Genomic DNA, 18,933 nt, shown 5'->3' with positions numbered 1-18,933 from the left:
GCCACATAAAAATCTCAAACAACAAGGGGGTTGTCACATGAAAGTACAGCTATCCCATGGTAAATTTACTGGACAGGTCTATTTTAAGTTTATTGCAGAGTAGTTACACTTTCAGGCAACACACACTATGTCAGTTGTCACAAATACAGGTGTCCATGTAGGTGCAGGAACTAGTGGTGCCGAGGGTGCTGCTGAACCCCTTGGCTTGAAGTGGTTTCTATTATATACAGGGTTTACAGTTTGGTTAAATGGCTCCGCACCCCCACTATACAAATTGTTCCAGCGCTCCTGAGTTGTCACTATAGGGCACAGGCGAAGTATAAAGGTCAAGCTTAAGGGGACATGATAGAGCATGTGGAAGCTAGGGAGTCAGAGTAGAATCTAATTACTTTGGAGATACATATGGCCAGAGAAAGAGGGAGAAATCCTGGCTTCTCTGGCTTCAGTGAAATCAGTGGAGCAGGATTTAAGCCAGAGAGAAGACCTAGAATCTCTTGACCTAGAATCTGAAGTGAACCAGTATGGTGAAGAATCAGAGGCATTTCCTAAAGAATGGGGGCTGAATGGGAAAAGGGCAGCTACCCATTAGAGAGATGCGGACCCAACCAAAAAAAAATAAAATAAAATCTATAGTGTTTGAGAAGAGATGGGGATAGGGTGATGCAGTGGTTCTCAGGCTGTGGCCCACAAAGCTGTGCCAGGAAGTGTGCAGAGCTATTCCTGTTCCAATGGCTTAAGCTTTACTAATTGTAGCGCAGTCCAAGACTACCAAGGGGCAAAGAGGTATTTTTTTATTTATTTATTTTTAAAGGCACACATGCACCACCCCCTCCCAGTCATTTCTCTAAAACCTGCATGGCTGCTTCATAACTTCTCCCACCCCACCCAGGGATTTTTTTTTCTCCTCCAGTTGGAGCACAAGAATGATCAGGTTCAGACAACACTAAAATTAAAGTAGCAGCAAATATACACAGAAGGACAAAACCAAACTGCAAAAGTGACTGGGACAGTCTAAAGCTGTATGGAATACAGAGAAAGATTAGGACACAAAGGAAATATAGACCCCTAGACCCAGGAAGATTACACAGGATTCAAATAGAAAAGGGGGGAGGCGGGGGGAGGGTCATAAATAATTGCACTATCAAGTTGAGTTTTTCCAACTTCCCGCCCTTATGTTGTTTGTTTCCATATAAACAAGCTCTATACGTACCACAAGGAACTGCTATCTGAAGAGGGGATGAGTGAGTGAGTGACACAGACATACTGGGCTAAAGAAAAGGAGGAAAAATGAAGCTGGTGGGGGCGGGGGGAGGAGTATGTTTGGAGGCCAAACTAAGTGGGGTTGTGCAAAGAGAGGGACAACTACATGGAAGACTGAAGGGTAGAAGGTAAAATTTTGTATTCTATTCTGGAAAGGACAAACCAGAGAACATGAGTAAGGATACTAGATGGGTGCAGGAGTGGGCTATATATTCCTACTTCTGCATGTGAAATAAAAAAAAATGGACACCACATTTTGGCTGGACTGAGGGGGGGGGGGCAGGGGAGGGAGAAGGGGATATTATACACACACACACACACACACACACACACACACACCCCCTCCTTCCATCACCACCACCACCTCCCAACAGAAAGACACCATCTCCTTTTCATACACTACTACAGAAGGGTAGGGAAACCCACAAGAGCTCAATCACACATTCAACAAAATCTTTGCAAGTTAATATAATTCACTGGAAAAAAAAGCTTCTGAGGGCTCATAGTGGCTGAACCAAGTGTGTACAGCTAATTTAGAAAGAGGCTACCGAACTGTCATCTAAAGACCGCAATACAAAGCCATTTAACTCTGAAGGCACAGGAGAAGCCAGAAGATTTTTGTGCTAAAGAAGCAAGTTAGAAGGGAAGAAATAGAAAAGTTACAGACAGTGGTAATTAAGATGGATTTAAGGCCTTGGGATTTATTAAAAACACCTTTTAACATCAGAAGAGGAAACCTGTCATGCAGTTAGAGAAACCTTATTCAACTGTTTTAAATATAAATTGACAGGAACTTCATCTTAGTTTTACGAAAATAACCTAATCCATATACAAAGTTTCTACATTAAATAAATCACAACTATCTTCCTCTTTTTCCTGTATTGAAAATACTTAGAGAATAAAACTCAAATTCTGTATAGTTTGTCAGACTAAGTGCCTAAGTACACAGAGTTGCAATCTCAGTGTGTTGCAGTTAGTTGTGTTTTTAACAACCCACTCAAAGGTTTAAGTCAAATTTGCTTCAACTGGAAATGAAACCATGATTTTTTTTGTTTTTTTAAAAAAAAACAAAAAAAAAAAAAGGTAGTTGGTTGAGCTTGTATTGATAGGACCAGAGTTTGACAACTCTGTGCTATCCGAGGTATCTATAAAACAAGTTGGAAACACTTCAACAAGATGACATTTTACAATGCATTTAACAGGGCCTTGGCCCAGAGCCACATATATATAGATAGACGCTTGGTCTACACTACACTACAAAGTTAGGTCTATGTGAGTCACCTTGCATCAGCCTCATTATGCCTGTGTCTACACTCAACATTTCCGCAGGACTCCTACCATTGCTCAACGTTGTTCAGGGAGGTCGGCCTATCACGATTGACGCAATGCAAGTACAGACACCGTGGCCTAGGTTGATCCTACCAGTTCTCCAGCAGCTGTCCCATAATGCTGGGCACTGGCCACAACTGCCCAGGAGTCACAGAGACCGGAGCCACACCCACCTTTTACGAAGCCCACATTTTTAAAATGCCTTTTCCTGATTCCCCAGTTTGATGAGCACACAACTGACCAATAGACCATGCTGGCTACATGTTCCAGACGTGCACATGCCTGGAGTACACAGGAAGCACTGGATTTCTTGGGCCTGTGGGAAGAATAGTCTGTGCAAGCACAGCTACAGAGCAGTTCTGGAAATATGGACATTGACAGACAGATTGCACAGAGGATGCAGGCAAAGGGGTACAACAGGGATCAGCAGCAGTGCTGCGTGAAAGCAAAGGAACTGCAGCAGGCATACCAGAAGGCCAGTCAGGCCCAACAGTCGATCTGGTGCTGAGCCCCAGATCTGTTGCTTTTAATACAATGTGCATGGCACGCTTGGCGGAAACCCCACCAACACACTGCAGAGCACCATGGGTTCCTCTGAAGAGCCCAGGATGAAGACTCCTTCTGTGTACAGCAAGGAGAAGGAAGAGGGGAGACAGGGGACATACAATCAGGGAGGTCCAGCTACACCAGGAGCCAGGATCCATTCCAGACTCCACCACAGTTTGGTCAGTTCCGGCAGCCAAGCCCAATGCAGGGGAAGAAACCGCAGGAAAAGTTTGTGAATCCATTTCTTGTTACCAGGGTGGATAAAAATCAGTTTAAAAAAAAAAATCGGATATTTTTTATTTAAATCGGATTTTTTAATAAAATGCTTTGAGGAAAAAACCTCTCACATCGTGGAATAGGGATTATAAATTCTAATTCTATTGTATGAGACAATATATTCATGTAATGTTTAAGAAAAGTTTTGTAAATGAGTTCATGGATTAGGGACCCAATCTTACAGAGTTAAATTACAAGCATTAAAAAAAAAAAAAAAAAAAACAAATGGGACAAGCACTATCTCTAGCTCATTTTCTTGCAAATACTCTCAATACTTGGTACCAGGATGAAACCTTAACTGCTGAAGAAGAGGAATTGGCTATGACATGGACATCCAGCAATCATCCCTCCATAATGCCAACTATAAGAAACTTTAGAGCTAAGGGTGAACCATTCAAGAAATATGTCTGCTGATGATGTTTTAAAGAAAGTCACACAAGTGAACTGGTGGAAGTCACTTAAGCACTTGGATTCAGAGACTGTTGAAGTGATAATCTCACTTTTAACAGCAGTAGCTTCTTCTGCCGGTGTAGAAAGAATATTTTCTTCCTTTGGACTAATTCATTCCAAATTGAGAAATCGTTTGGGACCTGAAAAAGCAGGAAAGCTTGTTTTTCTTTTCCAGATTATGAACAAACAGGAAAATTAAGGTGAAGTCGATTGAGTTAACTGCAGAAGCCAATATTTTAAAATTTATCGTATTGACCTGGCTGACCTAGTCGATTTAAATTTTTTTTTTAATATTTCATTTAACTATTTTAGTTAACAATTTTAACAAAAACAAACCTATTTTAAAAAACTTGAACATTTAACTGAACTCTAAAATTCATACCTTTGTTTTGTTAATGGCAACAAAATCCTCCAAATATTAATGATTAACCTGTTGAACTGGAGATAGTTCACCTCCCAATGACTTCATAAATATCTGCTTCAATTACCTTTGGTAAATGAATATAACCGAACAATCATTCATTTTCTAATATAGCTGTAAAACTAATCTGAAAAGTTTTCAAAATAAATCACTTTAAAAATGTACAGTGTGTACCTTTTAAAAAAGGAATGTACCTCTGAGTTGTGAAGAATATGTATTAAGGTTATACCAACCAATAAGTATGCACTTTTATATAAAAATCCATAATTAAACCAAGTCTTCCTGACTAGTGATTTAAATCAAATCCACCCTGCATGTTACAATGTTTAAGTGTACAGATGACACCGAACCCCTACATAGCAGGGCACGAGTACTGACTTCATTAACATACTCATACTAGAACAGGTAGCAGTACAACAGAGGCAGAGTTGGTATTTGCTTTCTCACATAAAGTTAGCCGGGAGGCAATGCAGAGAAGTTTGCTTATGTACACAAGGACATCCCTTGAGAGATCTTGATAAAACTTTCATAGAGCTACACTGCAATCCTCTGCCAAAGGTTTCTAGGGATGGTAACCTTATTTCTTCCTCAAAAGTAATGTGCCAGTCCACAATGACTTGGGATGCCACCTTTGAAGTAAACAAGCCAGCAGCATATAGGGCCAGGTGGCTTCAGGATGCCAGCAGCAGCTGTGTTTTCTACATCTTTGTTACCCTTAAGAGCAAGGTATCAGCTAAAACCACCACCACCTGTGGAAAAAACAGTGCCAGTGCTCCGGGCCACTGCCCTACACTCATACCCCTGGGAATAAGAGCCAAAATTTTATTTTATGATTTATTATTTTAAGAGCCAAAATGTTACTGTACAGGGAGAGTTCAATCTACCAAAACCACATTCAGTGGTTATTCTGCACCTGTTGAGCTAGCAGTTGAATCTTTTCCTTGATGCTACTGAGGTGGCCAGTGTGCAGCATCATGAACCAGGGAAACAAGGGGTAAGCCAGATCCCCCATGATCACTGTAGCACTGACAATACTGAAATGCCAAATCTGCTGGTCAGGAAAGAACATCCCTGTTTGCAGCTTTCTGAACAGTCCTGCATTCTTAAAGATGAGAGCATCATGCACCTTCCCTGACCAACCAGCACTGATCACTGGCAAAGCATCCCCAGTGATCCATCAGCACTTGCATATCCATAGAAGAGTAACCCTTTCTGTTGATGCACTCTGTGCAAGGTAGGCTGGTGCTAAAATAGGGATGTGTGCACCTTCTATCACCCCATCTCAGTTCAGGAATCCCACTTCAGCAAATCCATCCACCATCTCCTGCACACTACCAAAACAGACACTCTTGTATAGCAGGCGCAGGAAACGATTAATAGCCCTCCCTACACACTTGCATGACAAGGGTCCCCACTGTGGATTTTCCAAATCCAAAATGATTTCCCACTGATAGAAATCCAGGGTTGCAATCAAACTTCCACAGAGTGATCGCCACTCACTTCTCCACTGCCAGTGCAGCTCTCAGTCTGGTGTCCTGGAGCTGGAGGGCAGCAGCAAGCTTGGTACAGTCCCAAGCACAGGGACAGGCACAGGAACATGGCATTTTGTGTCTGGAAGTTCTGCAGCCAATGCTCATCATCCCAAGCCTGCTTTACAATGCAATCCCACCAGTTAATGCTTGTTTCTCAGGCTCAGAAGCAGCTCTTCTCCACTTGCAGCTGATCTACAATGCCATCAACAACCTTGAATTGGTTTTCACTGTGTCCCTCAGCAATCTATCCTCTATGAAACAAAACCTTAGCAGCAAAGGACATTACTTTCTATGGCTCTACAAATACTGGAGGATTGTCTGTCCTGTGTTTGCAATACTCATGACAACAGAGCAGAGCTGTGTGAGCTCCATAGTTCTTTTAGAGAGGACTGACAGCAAGAAGTGCTGTGCAGTTTCACAGGATTTTTTTTAAAGAGGCATGAAAATTATGAAATAGATGAAGTTGCATAATAGGAACTTGACTCCTTGCTCCCAATCACTCCCACACAACTCGCTTCTGTCCCACCATGCATGCCAAAATTTCTCAAGAGACTATGTGCCAGACAATGGCAAGTTGCACACTGGAATACCTACCCATGGTGCATCAACACAGGCACTCCTGGGGAGTCTCACAGCACCAATTCAATGAACCAAGAATGCATGAGCAATTACTACCTGCAGAAGCTCTACCGCATAACTTGTATCAACCAAGGTTTCTAGCACAAATATGGCCTTAGGCTCCACTGCAATCCACAAAACTCAGTGGCGCCTCAAGAGCTCCCTCTGGGCATGTGCACTGCAATCTCCCCCCAAGCCCCAGATCAATCCACAAACTGGGGGAAAATAGATGTAGCATGCCTATCACACATACAGGGCCCAGAGGCCACCTACCAGATCAGGTCCCATTCAAAAACCCAGCTGGAGTAGGAGGCGGCAGTGCCCATGTTATAACTTAGCCCAGTGGTTAGAGCACTCACCTGGGATATGGAAGATGCAAGTTAAATTCTCCCCATCTGCCAAGGGAGAAGGGGGAGGGAAGAAGAGGATTTGGTCTCCCATCTCTCAGAGTGCACTAAGCACTGATCTACGGAACATTCTGATGTGGGGCTTCCTCAATCTCTCCTGTTAAAGCTGTTCCACTGAGGATTTAAAAAAAAAAAAGTTACTGGACCAGGGGAGTTGGACCATAGTCTCACCCAGTGGGTGCCCTAACCATCAGGCTACAGAGTCACTCTCTCTCTCTGGGCCAATGGCTTAAGTATTTATCCAAAGTGCAACACAAGATTTTAGACCAACTCACCTTCCCACAAGACATGCAGATAATTAAGTTCAAAGATGAAGCCAGAGAATTCTAACAACGTTTTAATTTGTATCTACATAAAAGGGACAAAAGTTATGCTTCTTTAAAAGTTTAGCGTAAGCTGTCTGCCATTTTCATATCTAACTGAGGTACTGCAAAGATGTTAATGTTTGTATAATCTTTTGAGCAAAGAGTCTTGTTCCAGTTATTAACTGAGTAGCATCTACACTGATTTTTATGTAGCTATGCCAATATACTATCCCCAAAATTATCAGGAAGAATACAATAACTGCAAAATAATTTCTAAAAGGGGGTGGTGGAGAATCATTGCTGTGGAGTTATACAATGAAAATTTGGAATCTCTAAGATCAAGCCATTTTGGAAATACAGATGGGGGAGGGGGAATAAAATACACCAAGATTGAGGGCAGGGGAAGAAAAAAAAAAAAAGATAGATTTTTGGAAGTAGTGTTTGAAAACTGGATTTGTAAATGGACTTTGTAGCTTATAAACATCAATCTTAATTATGGCAAGCTACTGCCAATCCATAAGGCATTTCACCTTCAAGTACAGGTTACCCTCCATTATCCTTATTGACCTAATACTATCAGTTATACTATATGTCAACATCTAGAGCAAGAAACTAAAGTCTCCAAAGTCCTCCTCTTTTGCTTAAGATCCTATTTTTAAAATGTCAGTGACAGTCTAGTTTCTCGTTATGTGCCTCACTAGTTATATACTTAATATCATGAATCTGTATCTTAAAGTATGAGATCTTTGTAAGAATTCACACTATGCACTTCAATAAAAGTTCTCATTAAATGTAAACTATTAACTTGATTTTTTTTTCTTATAAATAAATTTTCACCGTCGTTGGAAGGTGCCTGCCCTTGGAAGCTCATAGGCTTCTGTGGCGCTTCACGCTCCATTGGACAGGTACCAAGTTCTCTACGCTGGTCTCTCACCGGCCCCAGGCAAGGGCGGCGACGGGCTCGCTCGGCGCTGCTCCCCCGGGCTCCTGCCACAGCCCGTAACGCCTGCTCCCGCCGCCGCCGCCCGCTGGGGCGCAGAGCTCGGCTCACCGCCCCAGCGCATCCCGCGCGGACGGCTCCGAGAGGCGCCGGAAGGGCGCTGGGACCCGGCTCCCCGCTCACCTGCAGCGCGAGCAGGTGTCGGTCCGGCCGCCGCCAGGCGCCCACCACCATTTGGCGCAAGGACGCCGCCATCGCCGCTGCTAGCCGGAGCCCTGGTTGCCCTTTCACCTCGGCGACTGGGGGGAGGGGGGGGTCAGCGGTCCGCGCTCAGCCAATCAGGAGCGCCGTCTTCCCTCGCTCCGCCCCCGCGCCAGGCCGGCACTCAGGCTGTGGGAAAGAGTCAGGGAGAGCGCGCGCCGCTCCTTCCCCGCCTCGCGCCCGTCATCCTCGTGCCTCGGAGGAGCCGGGTACGCGGGGATTCCCCGAGAGCGCGGGGCTGCTGCGCGCTCCCGGCAGCCCAGAGCTGCCCCGCCCACAGGTCACTGCCACCCCCTGCCCCGCTGGACCCGGCGCTCCGGCCACAGGCGCCGCGAGCGTGACTTGGCCGCGCGCCGGGGCGAGGCTGCGCTTTCTTCCCCGGGCTCGCGGTCCGTCGCCTGGGCACCGAGGTCAGACTCCGCCGGCGGCTCTTGCAGCCGCGTCCCCAGCGCGGGGAGCCCCGAGCCAGCCCGGGCGGGCTTGGGAGTGGTGTTGGCGAGTGCCCTGCCTGGGACCGCCCGGCTGTGAGGGCGTCGGGCAATGCAAGCCCAGGAAAGCATCCTGCCCCTCCGACCCACTGTGAACGCTGCCTAGGAGCTGCTGGCTTCTCTTCCCCCGCGAGGGAGGGCAGCACCTCGGGACTGGTCACGCGGTATTAGCCCTGGGTGCTGTTCCCCCTCCCAATCCACACCGTGTCCACCACAGCCAGTAAGGTACATTTTGTACATCCAGCGCTGCTTGAGTGTCACTAGTCTGGCTGCTAGTTAGAGAGTTTTCTAGCCTAAATAATAGTATAAAACCCTTCATCCACCCCCCTCTGGGAGGTGATAGTACCACCCTACTCAGCACTGGTTAGGCCTCAGCCGGCAGAACTGTGTCCAGTTTTGGTCACCAACAGATAGAAAGGCTGTAGAGAAACTGGAAAGGATCCAGAGGCGAGGGACAAAGATGATCAAAGGGATGGAATGCAAGCCCTATGAGCAAAGGCTGAATGAACTGGGTATGTTTAGTTTGTAAAAGAGGAGATTAAGGGGTATATGATAGTGGTCTTCAAATACTTCAAAGGCTGCCATAAAAAGATGGAAAAAAGTTGTTCTCTTCTGCCACAAACTGCAGCACAGCACCTTTAGATTAAATCTCAGGAAAAAACTTCCTAACTGTAAGAACAGTAGAACAATGGAACAGACTGCCTAGGGAGGCCTTGTAAGCACCTTCACTAGAAGTTTTCAAAAAGAGGCTGGATTGGATAGCCACCAGTTTTGGGTGGTTTAGACCAGTGATACTCATGCATCCAATGAAGTGAGCTCTAGCTCACGAAAGCTTATGCTCAAATAAATTGGTTAGTCTCTAAGGTGCCACAAGTCCTCCTCTTCTTATTGCGAATACAGACTAATATGGCTGCTACTCTGAAACAACTCACACCTAAGTGATTCAAGAGCCAAATTAGCGATCAATATCACCCAAAAGAGCCACAGTAGTGTAAATTCATTGTTTCATTTACAATAGTACTATATATTCTTATTTAAACAGTATGATGGGAAATATTTGCTTGTTATGCTGATATATATTATTCTGAGAGCAAAATGAGTATTATTTTATCAACTACAATTAGTTAATAACAAGGTAAAATCATCCCGGTTGGTTAATAATTAGATCACACGGTGTTTTAATATGTGCTGCAAAGAGCCTCAGGGGACACTTGTGAACCTGAGTCTTAGTATCACTGGCTAAGACACAACAAATCCTGCATCTTGGGAGGGGGTTAGACTAGATGACCCTTGCAGTCCCTTCTAACCCTATGGTTCTATGATTCCATTATCACTGGAATCACTATGGGAAACATTTCCAAAGGGCCTCAGGTGGGGGGCTCTGTAAAAGGCCTGGGTCCCCACATTTGTGCACTCAGACAGAATGGGAATTTCCAAAATAGAATGGAAGTAATACTGATTCATTAATTAGCGGTATAAAAATAAGTGCAGTAATGGTAAAGAGTAGAGAGGATAACTGGGCTGCATGTATTTACTCTTTCCCCTAATAAAAAAACAAGGGCATATTCAGTAAATGTGAAAGGCAACTAATGTAAAACAGAGAAAAGAAAATACTTTTGTGTGCATTATGAAATTAATCTGTGGAACTTATTGCCACAAGATAATGTTTAGCCTAGAACAGCACAAAAATGGACATTTATTCAGAAAATATAGATAGATACATAGTTATATTTAATGGGTCTAAAAAGCTTAGAACAGATTAAACCCTCATGCTTCTAGACACAAACCAACCTCTCTTTGAGAGGGTTAAGGAAAAAACTTCCTTTATAGTCAGATCATTGCATACTTTCACTTTTCTCTGACACATCTGCCACGGTTGGACACAGGCTACTAGGCTAGATGGACCGATGGATTGATCTGGTACATAATACTAATTCCTATGTACTAATCCTATAAATTTATAGTAAATTCTCTGTTTCTCTCAAATGTACATAGAATCAAATCCTGCCTTCATGCTATCTTTTTTCAGAGTGCAGAGACTCGAGAATAACCAATGAGGGGGTGCTGCTTGAATATCTAACCTGTGCTTCCTCTGACAATTCAGATATGAGCACCAACAGCAGCTGCTGAGTGCATCTGAGCCCTTCTGGAACTTCTTTTTGGACACTCAGTCCAGACCATGCCCTTTTCCCAGGCCTTTGGAGTGCTCAGATATATTTGGGTTCAACCAGACACAACCTTTGTAAATTCCCTCCAGGACTTTTAACTCCAGTTTGTGCCTCTAAATGGATGCTCAAACACCTGTTTGTACCTACCCAGGATGTTAAAAACTTTGGCCTAGATTTATTAATTTTGTCATCTCTTTTCTAACTTCTCATGGCAATAAATTTACTGAAATTGCACAGACAAAGAAGACGCAGAATGGTGGACAGTAGAATACTAGTTTTATCCCTGCTGCTTACTAAAAGACAGAGATGAGTTATGTGCCTCTTCCTCATATAAATTGAGCTGTTAGAATAAAACTGACATTTCATTGTTGCTATTTCATGTTTCATATTTATATTATTAAAAATGCTTACTCAAGCCATACAGATGTAAATAATCTAATCGCAAAAAACCTTTATTGTCTAAAAGCATGTCATAATATATTTAATCCATCAGTGTCACAGATAAATCCATTTAACAATAAAGATTCCACTAAAAATACCCTGCAAACAACCACTCCAATTTCTTCCACCCACTTTCCCTGGAAAGTCCGAAAGTCCCTGAATTAGACCAGCCGCAGAAGAGAGGTCTAGAGTAAATGTCCCTCACTTCAGGGTTTAAATGAGATATCTATTTCTATCTAATCTACACCACCGTATAATGTCATTAAACTATATAACAAAATTCTGAGACATGGATGTGAGTTCCTCCTCAGTATATATTAAAAAAAGAGTCACATGACATCACACTGGTGTTTTCTTTTGCTCCACAGAAGGGGTTCTGTTTGCAGGCCCTCCTTTAAGCATAGGCAACCTCCTACAGTGCCACATCAAAGGAGGCACCCCACAGTTGCAAAGGGAAACTGACTAGGATTACACAGAGGTATGGCTGCAAAGAGAAACTTTGCAGTCAGCTGGGTGTATAAAGAACTTGATGCAGTAGGAAACTGACTAGTGCAAGTCCTTTTTCTTCTGCAGCAAGGGCAGGAACACTTTACTTATGGAAGGGACAAGAGAGAAAGTGTAGAAGAATCCCAGTCAGTTCTATCTGTATTTCAAGCCTTTCTGCTTTTTAGAGTGATTTAACTTCGGCTTTCTGCCTATATTTTTTTTGTATTTTTTTATTTATAAAATTTTATATCATAAGCTACATGCATAGTCTTTCTAAAAAAGACTAATTGTACATAAATAAAAAAGAAAAAATACATAATTGATTAAAATTATACAGTTATTGTTGCCAAATTTACAAGAACTATAGGGGGTCAACTCTTGTAAAAACTTCCCACTCGTTAAAGGCATGAATTTTAAAAAGTACCATTCAAAGTCAAGGATATCAAATTTGTTTATAAAATCTAAAAAATAACATTTCATAGACATGCCTGGTCTATTAAATATGTGTAATAGCAGATTTCATTCAAGTTCATAAAATCACTGGAAACAATATGTCCCAGATGTTGTAATGATGTTCACTCTAATATGGTAACACCTTGTAAAATAAAGAGATCTGATTACTATATTACTGTAGAATGTCTCTTTAAACCAAAGCTTATTGTAGTAATGATTATTGTTTTGTTTTTGATATTTACATGTGATGGATTTATAAACCTGTTAAAACTTCCTAAATAAATAGTTTTTTAAAATTGTAAAATCTAGGCCCTAATCCTGCAAACACTTTAGAACATGTGTAACTCTACTCATGAGAACAGAATCAGTTATTGGGGCTATTCACATTCATAAAGTTCTGCATGTTCAAAAGTGTCTGCCAGACTGGGACCCATATCATTTTCTCAGTATGCCCATTGGTTGCAAAAAAACTCCTAAATTTTAGATATTATAAATCGACTTGCTTCTTCCTAATCAGAGAATTGGTGAGCTTTTGTCTTCGAACATAACCCTGAATTTATCCAGAAAAATTTAAACTGCTGTAGAATGATTTAATTTTAAGTTACAACTCAGGAAAGGAAAATTCATAGTGTAATTGTAATCTTCATGTCTGTACCTTATCTAACAAAGAAAATAGAATATGAGATTTATAGGATGTAAAAACCTTAACAGAAAAGTCTGTGCCTAAATGACTCAAAGCTAGAAGAAACTTTAAGTGTGTGTTACATACTCTGTAATCCATGTTCCCTTCTATTAGCATTCTATTCAATGGTCTATGAGAGACAGATTCAATCTTCCAGTCAGCCAATACATCTATCTATTAAGTTATTTACGAGAGATCTGGAACAGCATCAAAGATATGTAGGACCAAATTCATCTAAATGCAACCTAGTAAGCAGGGGCAATTCCTGGAATTTTCTGAACCAAATTCAGAGTGACATATATGTTACACGTTAAATGTATATTGGTCAAAAACGTGTAAAGTGACACCGTAGTGTAACTTGCACTAACCTGGATTCAATGCATATGCAAAATTAATGTAACTTAAATGCCATGCCATGTTTGTCTCACAAAGATTAAGAACCAAGAGGGAGGTGAAAAATAATGCAAACTAACAGTATCAGAGCCAAATTCAGTTGTACCTTTTATGCTAAGGCTGAATTTTGTCCCAATAAATATAGCAAATCAGTATAAATTATATTGTTTTGTTTGAGTGTTTTTTGCACACCCACACAAGTTATGCTGTTTCACCATTTAAGCCTACTTACACTCACTTTCAACCAATGTCCCTTGGAGACTAGATTTATCATTGCCCTTTGGTGTTCCACACTGCTTAAGCAATGCTAAGTAGTTGTAAATTCAGTTTATTTGCTGGATAAACCAGCTTTATGGGTATTTTGCATTACATCAAAGGTGCAAAGCAGCTGGAACACAGTGATGAATCTGGCCCTAAATGAATAACTTACACCATCCATTTGTATCAGTTCTGAATTTGGCTCTAAATGCTATAGTCACCTATCATTGGAATCTCACATCACTGAAATATAATACTGTCATAAATATAAAGGGAAGGGTAACCACCTTTCTGTATACAGTGCTATAAAATCCCACCTGGCCAGAGGCAAAACTCTTTCACCTGTAAAGGGTTAAGAAGCTAAGATAACCTCACTGGCACCTGACCAAAATGACCAATGAGGAGACAAGATACTTTCAAAGCTGGAGGGGGGAACAAAGTGTTCGTCTGTCTGTGTGATGCTTTTGCCGGGAACAGATCAGGAATGCAGCCTTACAACTGTTAGTTAGTAAGTAATCTAGCTAAAAATGCATTAGATTCCCTTTTGTTTAATGGCTGGTAAAATAAGCTGTGCTGGATGGAATGTATATTCCTGTTTTTGTGTCTTTTTGTAACTTAAGGTTTTGCCTAGAGGGATTCTCTATGTTTTGAATCTGATTACCCTGTAATTTACCATCCTGATTTTACAGAGGTGATTCTTTTATCTTTTCTTTAATTAAAATTCTTCTTTTAAGAACCTGATTGATTTTTCATTGTTCTTAAGATCCAAGGGTTTGGGTCTGTGTTCACCTGTACAAATTGTGGAGGATTCTTATCAAGCCTTCCCCAGGAAAGGGGGTGTAGGGCTTGGGGGGATATTTTGGGGGAAGATGTCTCCAAGTGGGCTCTTTCCCTGATCTTTGTGTAAGACGCTTGGTGGTGGCAGTGTACGGTTCAAGGACAAGGCAAAGTTTGTACCTTGGGGAAGTTTTTAACCTAAGCTGATAAGAATAAGCTTAGGGGGTCTTTCATGCTGGTCCCCACATCTGTACCCTAGAGTTCTGAGTGGGGAAGGAACCTTGACAAATACTAAGCTCTTTCTCATTAAATTTGCTTCTCCTTGAGCTATTCATATTAAATTCCTTCTTTTCCCACTTCCCCCTCCCTCCACATCATGCTATGAATCATCATTCTGTATAGTTCAGTGCTGATGTCTCTAAATCAGTACCACTCTTTTTTCTGTTATATAAAAGATCTAGGACCATATTCAGACCTCATGTAAGTGAGAACTCTGTGAACTACATGTGCAGTTGTAACTGCTTGCACAAGGTCTGAACTTGTCCCTTAGACACCTACACTGCAATAAAAGACCTGCAGCATGGCTGTGGCTGAGCTGGGTCAGCTGACTCGAGCTTGCGGGGCTCAGGGTGCAGGACTAAAAATTGCAGAGTAAATGTTTGGGCTGGGGCTGCAATCTGGGCTCCAAGACGCACCCCCCTGGAAACTCGAGCCCTGCAAGTCTGAATCAATTGACTGGGCTCTAAGACTCAGTGTTACCGATTTTTTATTGCAGAGTAGACATACCCAAAGACTCCTCACTTCTCTCTCTTACTTTTTTTTTGAGGCCCCATTCAGCAAAGCACTTAAGCATGTGCTTTACACTTTAAAGTGTGTAGCTGAATTGGGGCCTGAATGTAATGGGTCTGATTTTGATGTTATACCTATTTTAAACCAGTTTGACGCTACTGATTTCACAGGAATAGTCATACCTGTGGCCCATCTAGTTCAGTACCCTGTCTCTGACAGTGGCTAGTGCCAGATGCTTCAGAGGAAGGCACAAGAAACTCTGTAGTAGATCATTTTGAAATAAACTGCCCATAGGGGAAGTTTCTTCAGACCGTCATCACAGTTAGAGGTTGGTTCATGCACTGACACATTTATATAGACAGCAAAAACATCCATAGTTACATAGAGAGAGAATATCACTATCCCAATTTGTAAGAGATATAAATTGTCACACTTCTGGTCATATATCATCTGCTGACGTCAATGGAATGAACAACCTTGATTCAGCAATGCTCTTAAACCTGTGCTTGAGTGCTTTGCTGAAGAAGGATGGGATTACTCATGCACTTAAAGTCAAGAATGTGCATAAGTGTTTTCCTGAACTGGAGCCTAAATGAGGGAAGGATTTGGCCCAAAGTGCCTTGCTCAAGATTATAAGAGTAAGGAAAGAGTGGGGCATAACCTCTTGATTTCCAATCCACTGCCCTAACCAGTGAGCCACAATGCCTCTTTAGACAATCTGACTAACATAATCCTCAGAAAAATCAGGAAAACAAAACACGATTTCTAGTTTATAAAGATAAAGCTGTAACTAGAGTAGATAACAGGTTAGCTGAAAAAATGCTGGCCATGTATGCTTAGTGATTGTTGCTTAATTTGTTTAAACTGAAAAAGCCTGTTTCTACAGTGGAATACAAATTAGGGTAATTATGTTGTGATGGAGTACTGAATGTTTAAGATGAAAGGTTTTCTTTACAAAAGCCCTGTCATCACTTGACTAGAGAAATATAAAATCCCACTTAAACAAAATGTTGTTTTTGGTATTTCCATATGAACAAAAGGCCTTTTAATCTCTTTTTAATATTGTATGGCACAGATTTTTAACCACCTCACAATCAAAATAATTACCATATATTCAAATGTGTAATTAGAGAAGGAAGAGATTGATATTTTAAAATATAATGAAATATGTAATTATATTTATATCAGATTAAAACAAAGATTTATAGATTTTATTTAATTACTTACTATGTATGTATTTTATTCTCTTATGAGTGTAGATACACACAGCTGGAACATCTGATCAGAACCTCACAGACCAGGTGAAGTTCAAATCAGAAGCAGTTCAGTCAGGCAACAGGATGTATAGGTTATTGTATTAGATGAATATGTGGTGATTATTTATATTTTATCTACACAGATATAATTATAAATCTTTACTTATATTGTATTTGAGAACTGAAGTTATTTCACAATGAACATTTTCTAAAAGACCAGCATGGGACTGCTTATTTCATTCTGCCTAGAAGAATAGTAGCATGTCTTAGGATCCAATCCTAGAAATCCTTACTCATTTGAGTAGATTTTATCAATGTAAGTTGTTCCAGTGAAACAAATGGGACTACAGTGTGACTAAGGCCTTTGACAAGGTAAGAATTTGTTGGATCATGCCCTTAGTTAATACAAGAGGCAAAGAAATCAATTTCCTAGTTTGGTATAACCAGCCTGTGTTTAAGTAAATATATCCAGAACCATTATTCATTCCCTTCACACTAGAATTGAAAACCAATATTTGAAGTTTGGGAAAATTGTCTTAATAAGGATTATTTTAAATGATGGAAGTTTAAAGGCAAGCAATTTAATTACCAGGAAACCAGATCAAAGCCAATGTTTTAAATGGGCATTTTAAAATGAGTTATCAAGGAAGATGCAGTTTAATAAAAAAAAGTAAATATGCAAATTGTCCCAGTGTTTCCCACCCAGAGAGATAAAAAGACTCTTGCTATATGTGATTCACATTAAGGAAAAGAAAAAACAGTCACATTTGTAACAAGTTAGTATGTCAGACCTGGCACATACATATGCACAGAAAGAAAGAGAGAGACAAAGAGGAGATTGCTTTTATCCTCCAAAATGAGATAATAATTTCTAATTTATTATTTCCTAACTAAAACTGCTTTGTATTTATCGATCTAATCAAGATTTTCACAGGTTCACATATCCTTAGCAAAGTAATATGTACTGCAATTGAAAAATCTGATTTTTAAAGGGGCATCAGTCAGCCTACCATTCTGAAGGTGCAAATGCTAGTATTGACACGTCTAAACAGGTGGCTGCATCTGCAAGCAAAGCAGACATCTAAATCCTATAATTTGCACCTAAAGTTAACTGTGCATGAAACATTACATGTGAAAAAAGCAAGTTATTTCTATCAAATTAGGCCCTAAATGTTAGGCATACTACTAGGTCAGATTGTGTAATTTACAATTACAACTCTGGGGCAGAGTTGCACCACTCCATGGGGCTCTCCATGCCTCCTCTCTCCTCCTTTTAGGATGATGCGTGCCTCTAAAGGCAGTAAGAGGGGACAGTGAGCACTGGTAGCTTTCTTAAACAAAGCACCCCCTCCTCTACTGAACTCAGTAGGAGTTGAAGACACTCAGCACTTCTCAAGCGGGACTCAACATGTTGCAGGATCAGATCCTTAAACTGGTTGCAGTTTTCTTGTTTTACATATATGGCCCAGATCGTCAAAAGTATTGAGGAGCCTAATTTTCAATGGTAGCGGCCTACTACCTTTGAGGATCTGGGCCATATCCTTAATGCTTCTTTAGTGCCTCAATCATACACGATGCCTATTTACTTCTGTTAAAATATGTTGCCTTATTTCTCTTCAAAAATTGTGGACCCTGGTAGGCCAGGGAATAAGAGACACAATAAGTAGCCTCTATTGGGACAGTTGATCCTTTTTATTGTATAATAATTAGATAGTCTCTGACTGTTGGTAGATGACTACTTCTGATGTGTCCAGTATGATGAAAACCACTGGATAAAATGTAAAAGATGATAATAGCTAAACATTTATGGCATCTAATTAATTTACTTAGGACCTCTGGACGTACTTGAATCTTTGTTAAAGTGACTATATTAAATGAAACTCTTCAGCTATCAGGTATTTTTACTCTCTTTCATTTTTTTCTTTTGATCCCAGAAGAAGGTGGGTTATGTAAATAATACACCTATTGATTTTGCTATTCCATCAATGTCAGGATTTTTTTAATGGATCTCACTTCTTTCCCTTTAATAATGACATTTAAGATGAATTCATGTAGATGCTGACTGAAAGGAGACATCAGTATCTGATTACATTCCCCCCTCTCCACCCGTATTCTGAAATAAAGGTACTGCTTTTTTTCTGGTAGCAATACATTCAGTGGGGGATGTTGTAGTGGATTAAAAATTTCATTTTGACATTAAATACCTGAAGATTGATAGGCTTTCAATACACTACTATTTGAGAAGTGATACTCAAATGTTCTGTAATAATGAAGACTTTAGGTTCGCTCCTTACAAAAAAAGGCGCACATTATTCTTTAGTAATGGTTCAAAACACTACAACTTACAATAGTAATATTGCAGTGCTGGGGCTATTCCATTACCATAGAATACTCTTA

General features: G+C 40.9%; 1 protein-coding gene across 3 annotated transcripts in view; it reads right to left on the bottom strand.

The window, feature by feature from the left end:
- PCCA (propionyl-CoA carboxylase subunit alpha) overlaps positions 1–8,380 on the bottom strand; it is a 387,356-nt gene extending 378,976 nt beyond the window's left edge. The window contains exons 1-2 of one of the 3 annotated variants that reach the window (XM_077813033.1): positions 8,268–8,368; positions 6,792–6,953 (exon numbers count right to left, since the gene is read on the bottom strand). Coding sequence is in view for 2 of the 3 variants with exons in the window: in XM_077813018.1 (XP_077669144.1) it covers positions 3,912–4,001; positions 8,268–8,339 (162 nt within the window). In the remaining variant the exon portion in view is untranslated. Of the gene's footprint in view, positions 1–3,911; positions 4,002–6,791; positions 6,954–8,267 lie in introns of all 3 variants that reach the window. The other 2 variants (XM_077813018.1, XM_077813024.1) reach the window with 2 other exon arrangements.
- Positions 8,381–18,933: the final 10,553 nt, after the last annotated feature.

The sequence above is a fragment of the Eretmochelys imbricata genome, chromosome 1 (assembly GCF_965152235.1).
Source record: "Eretmochelys imbricata isolate rEreImb1 chromosome 1, rEreImb1.hap1, whole genome shotgun sequence".
Classification (NCBI taxonomy): Eukaryota; Metazoa; Chordata; order Testudines; family Cheloniidae; genus Eretmochelys; species Eretmochelys imbricata.
The sequence above is the reverse complement of the archived record's forward strand: the minus strand, read 5'-3'. Positions and strand labels throughout refer to the sequence as shown.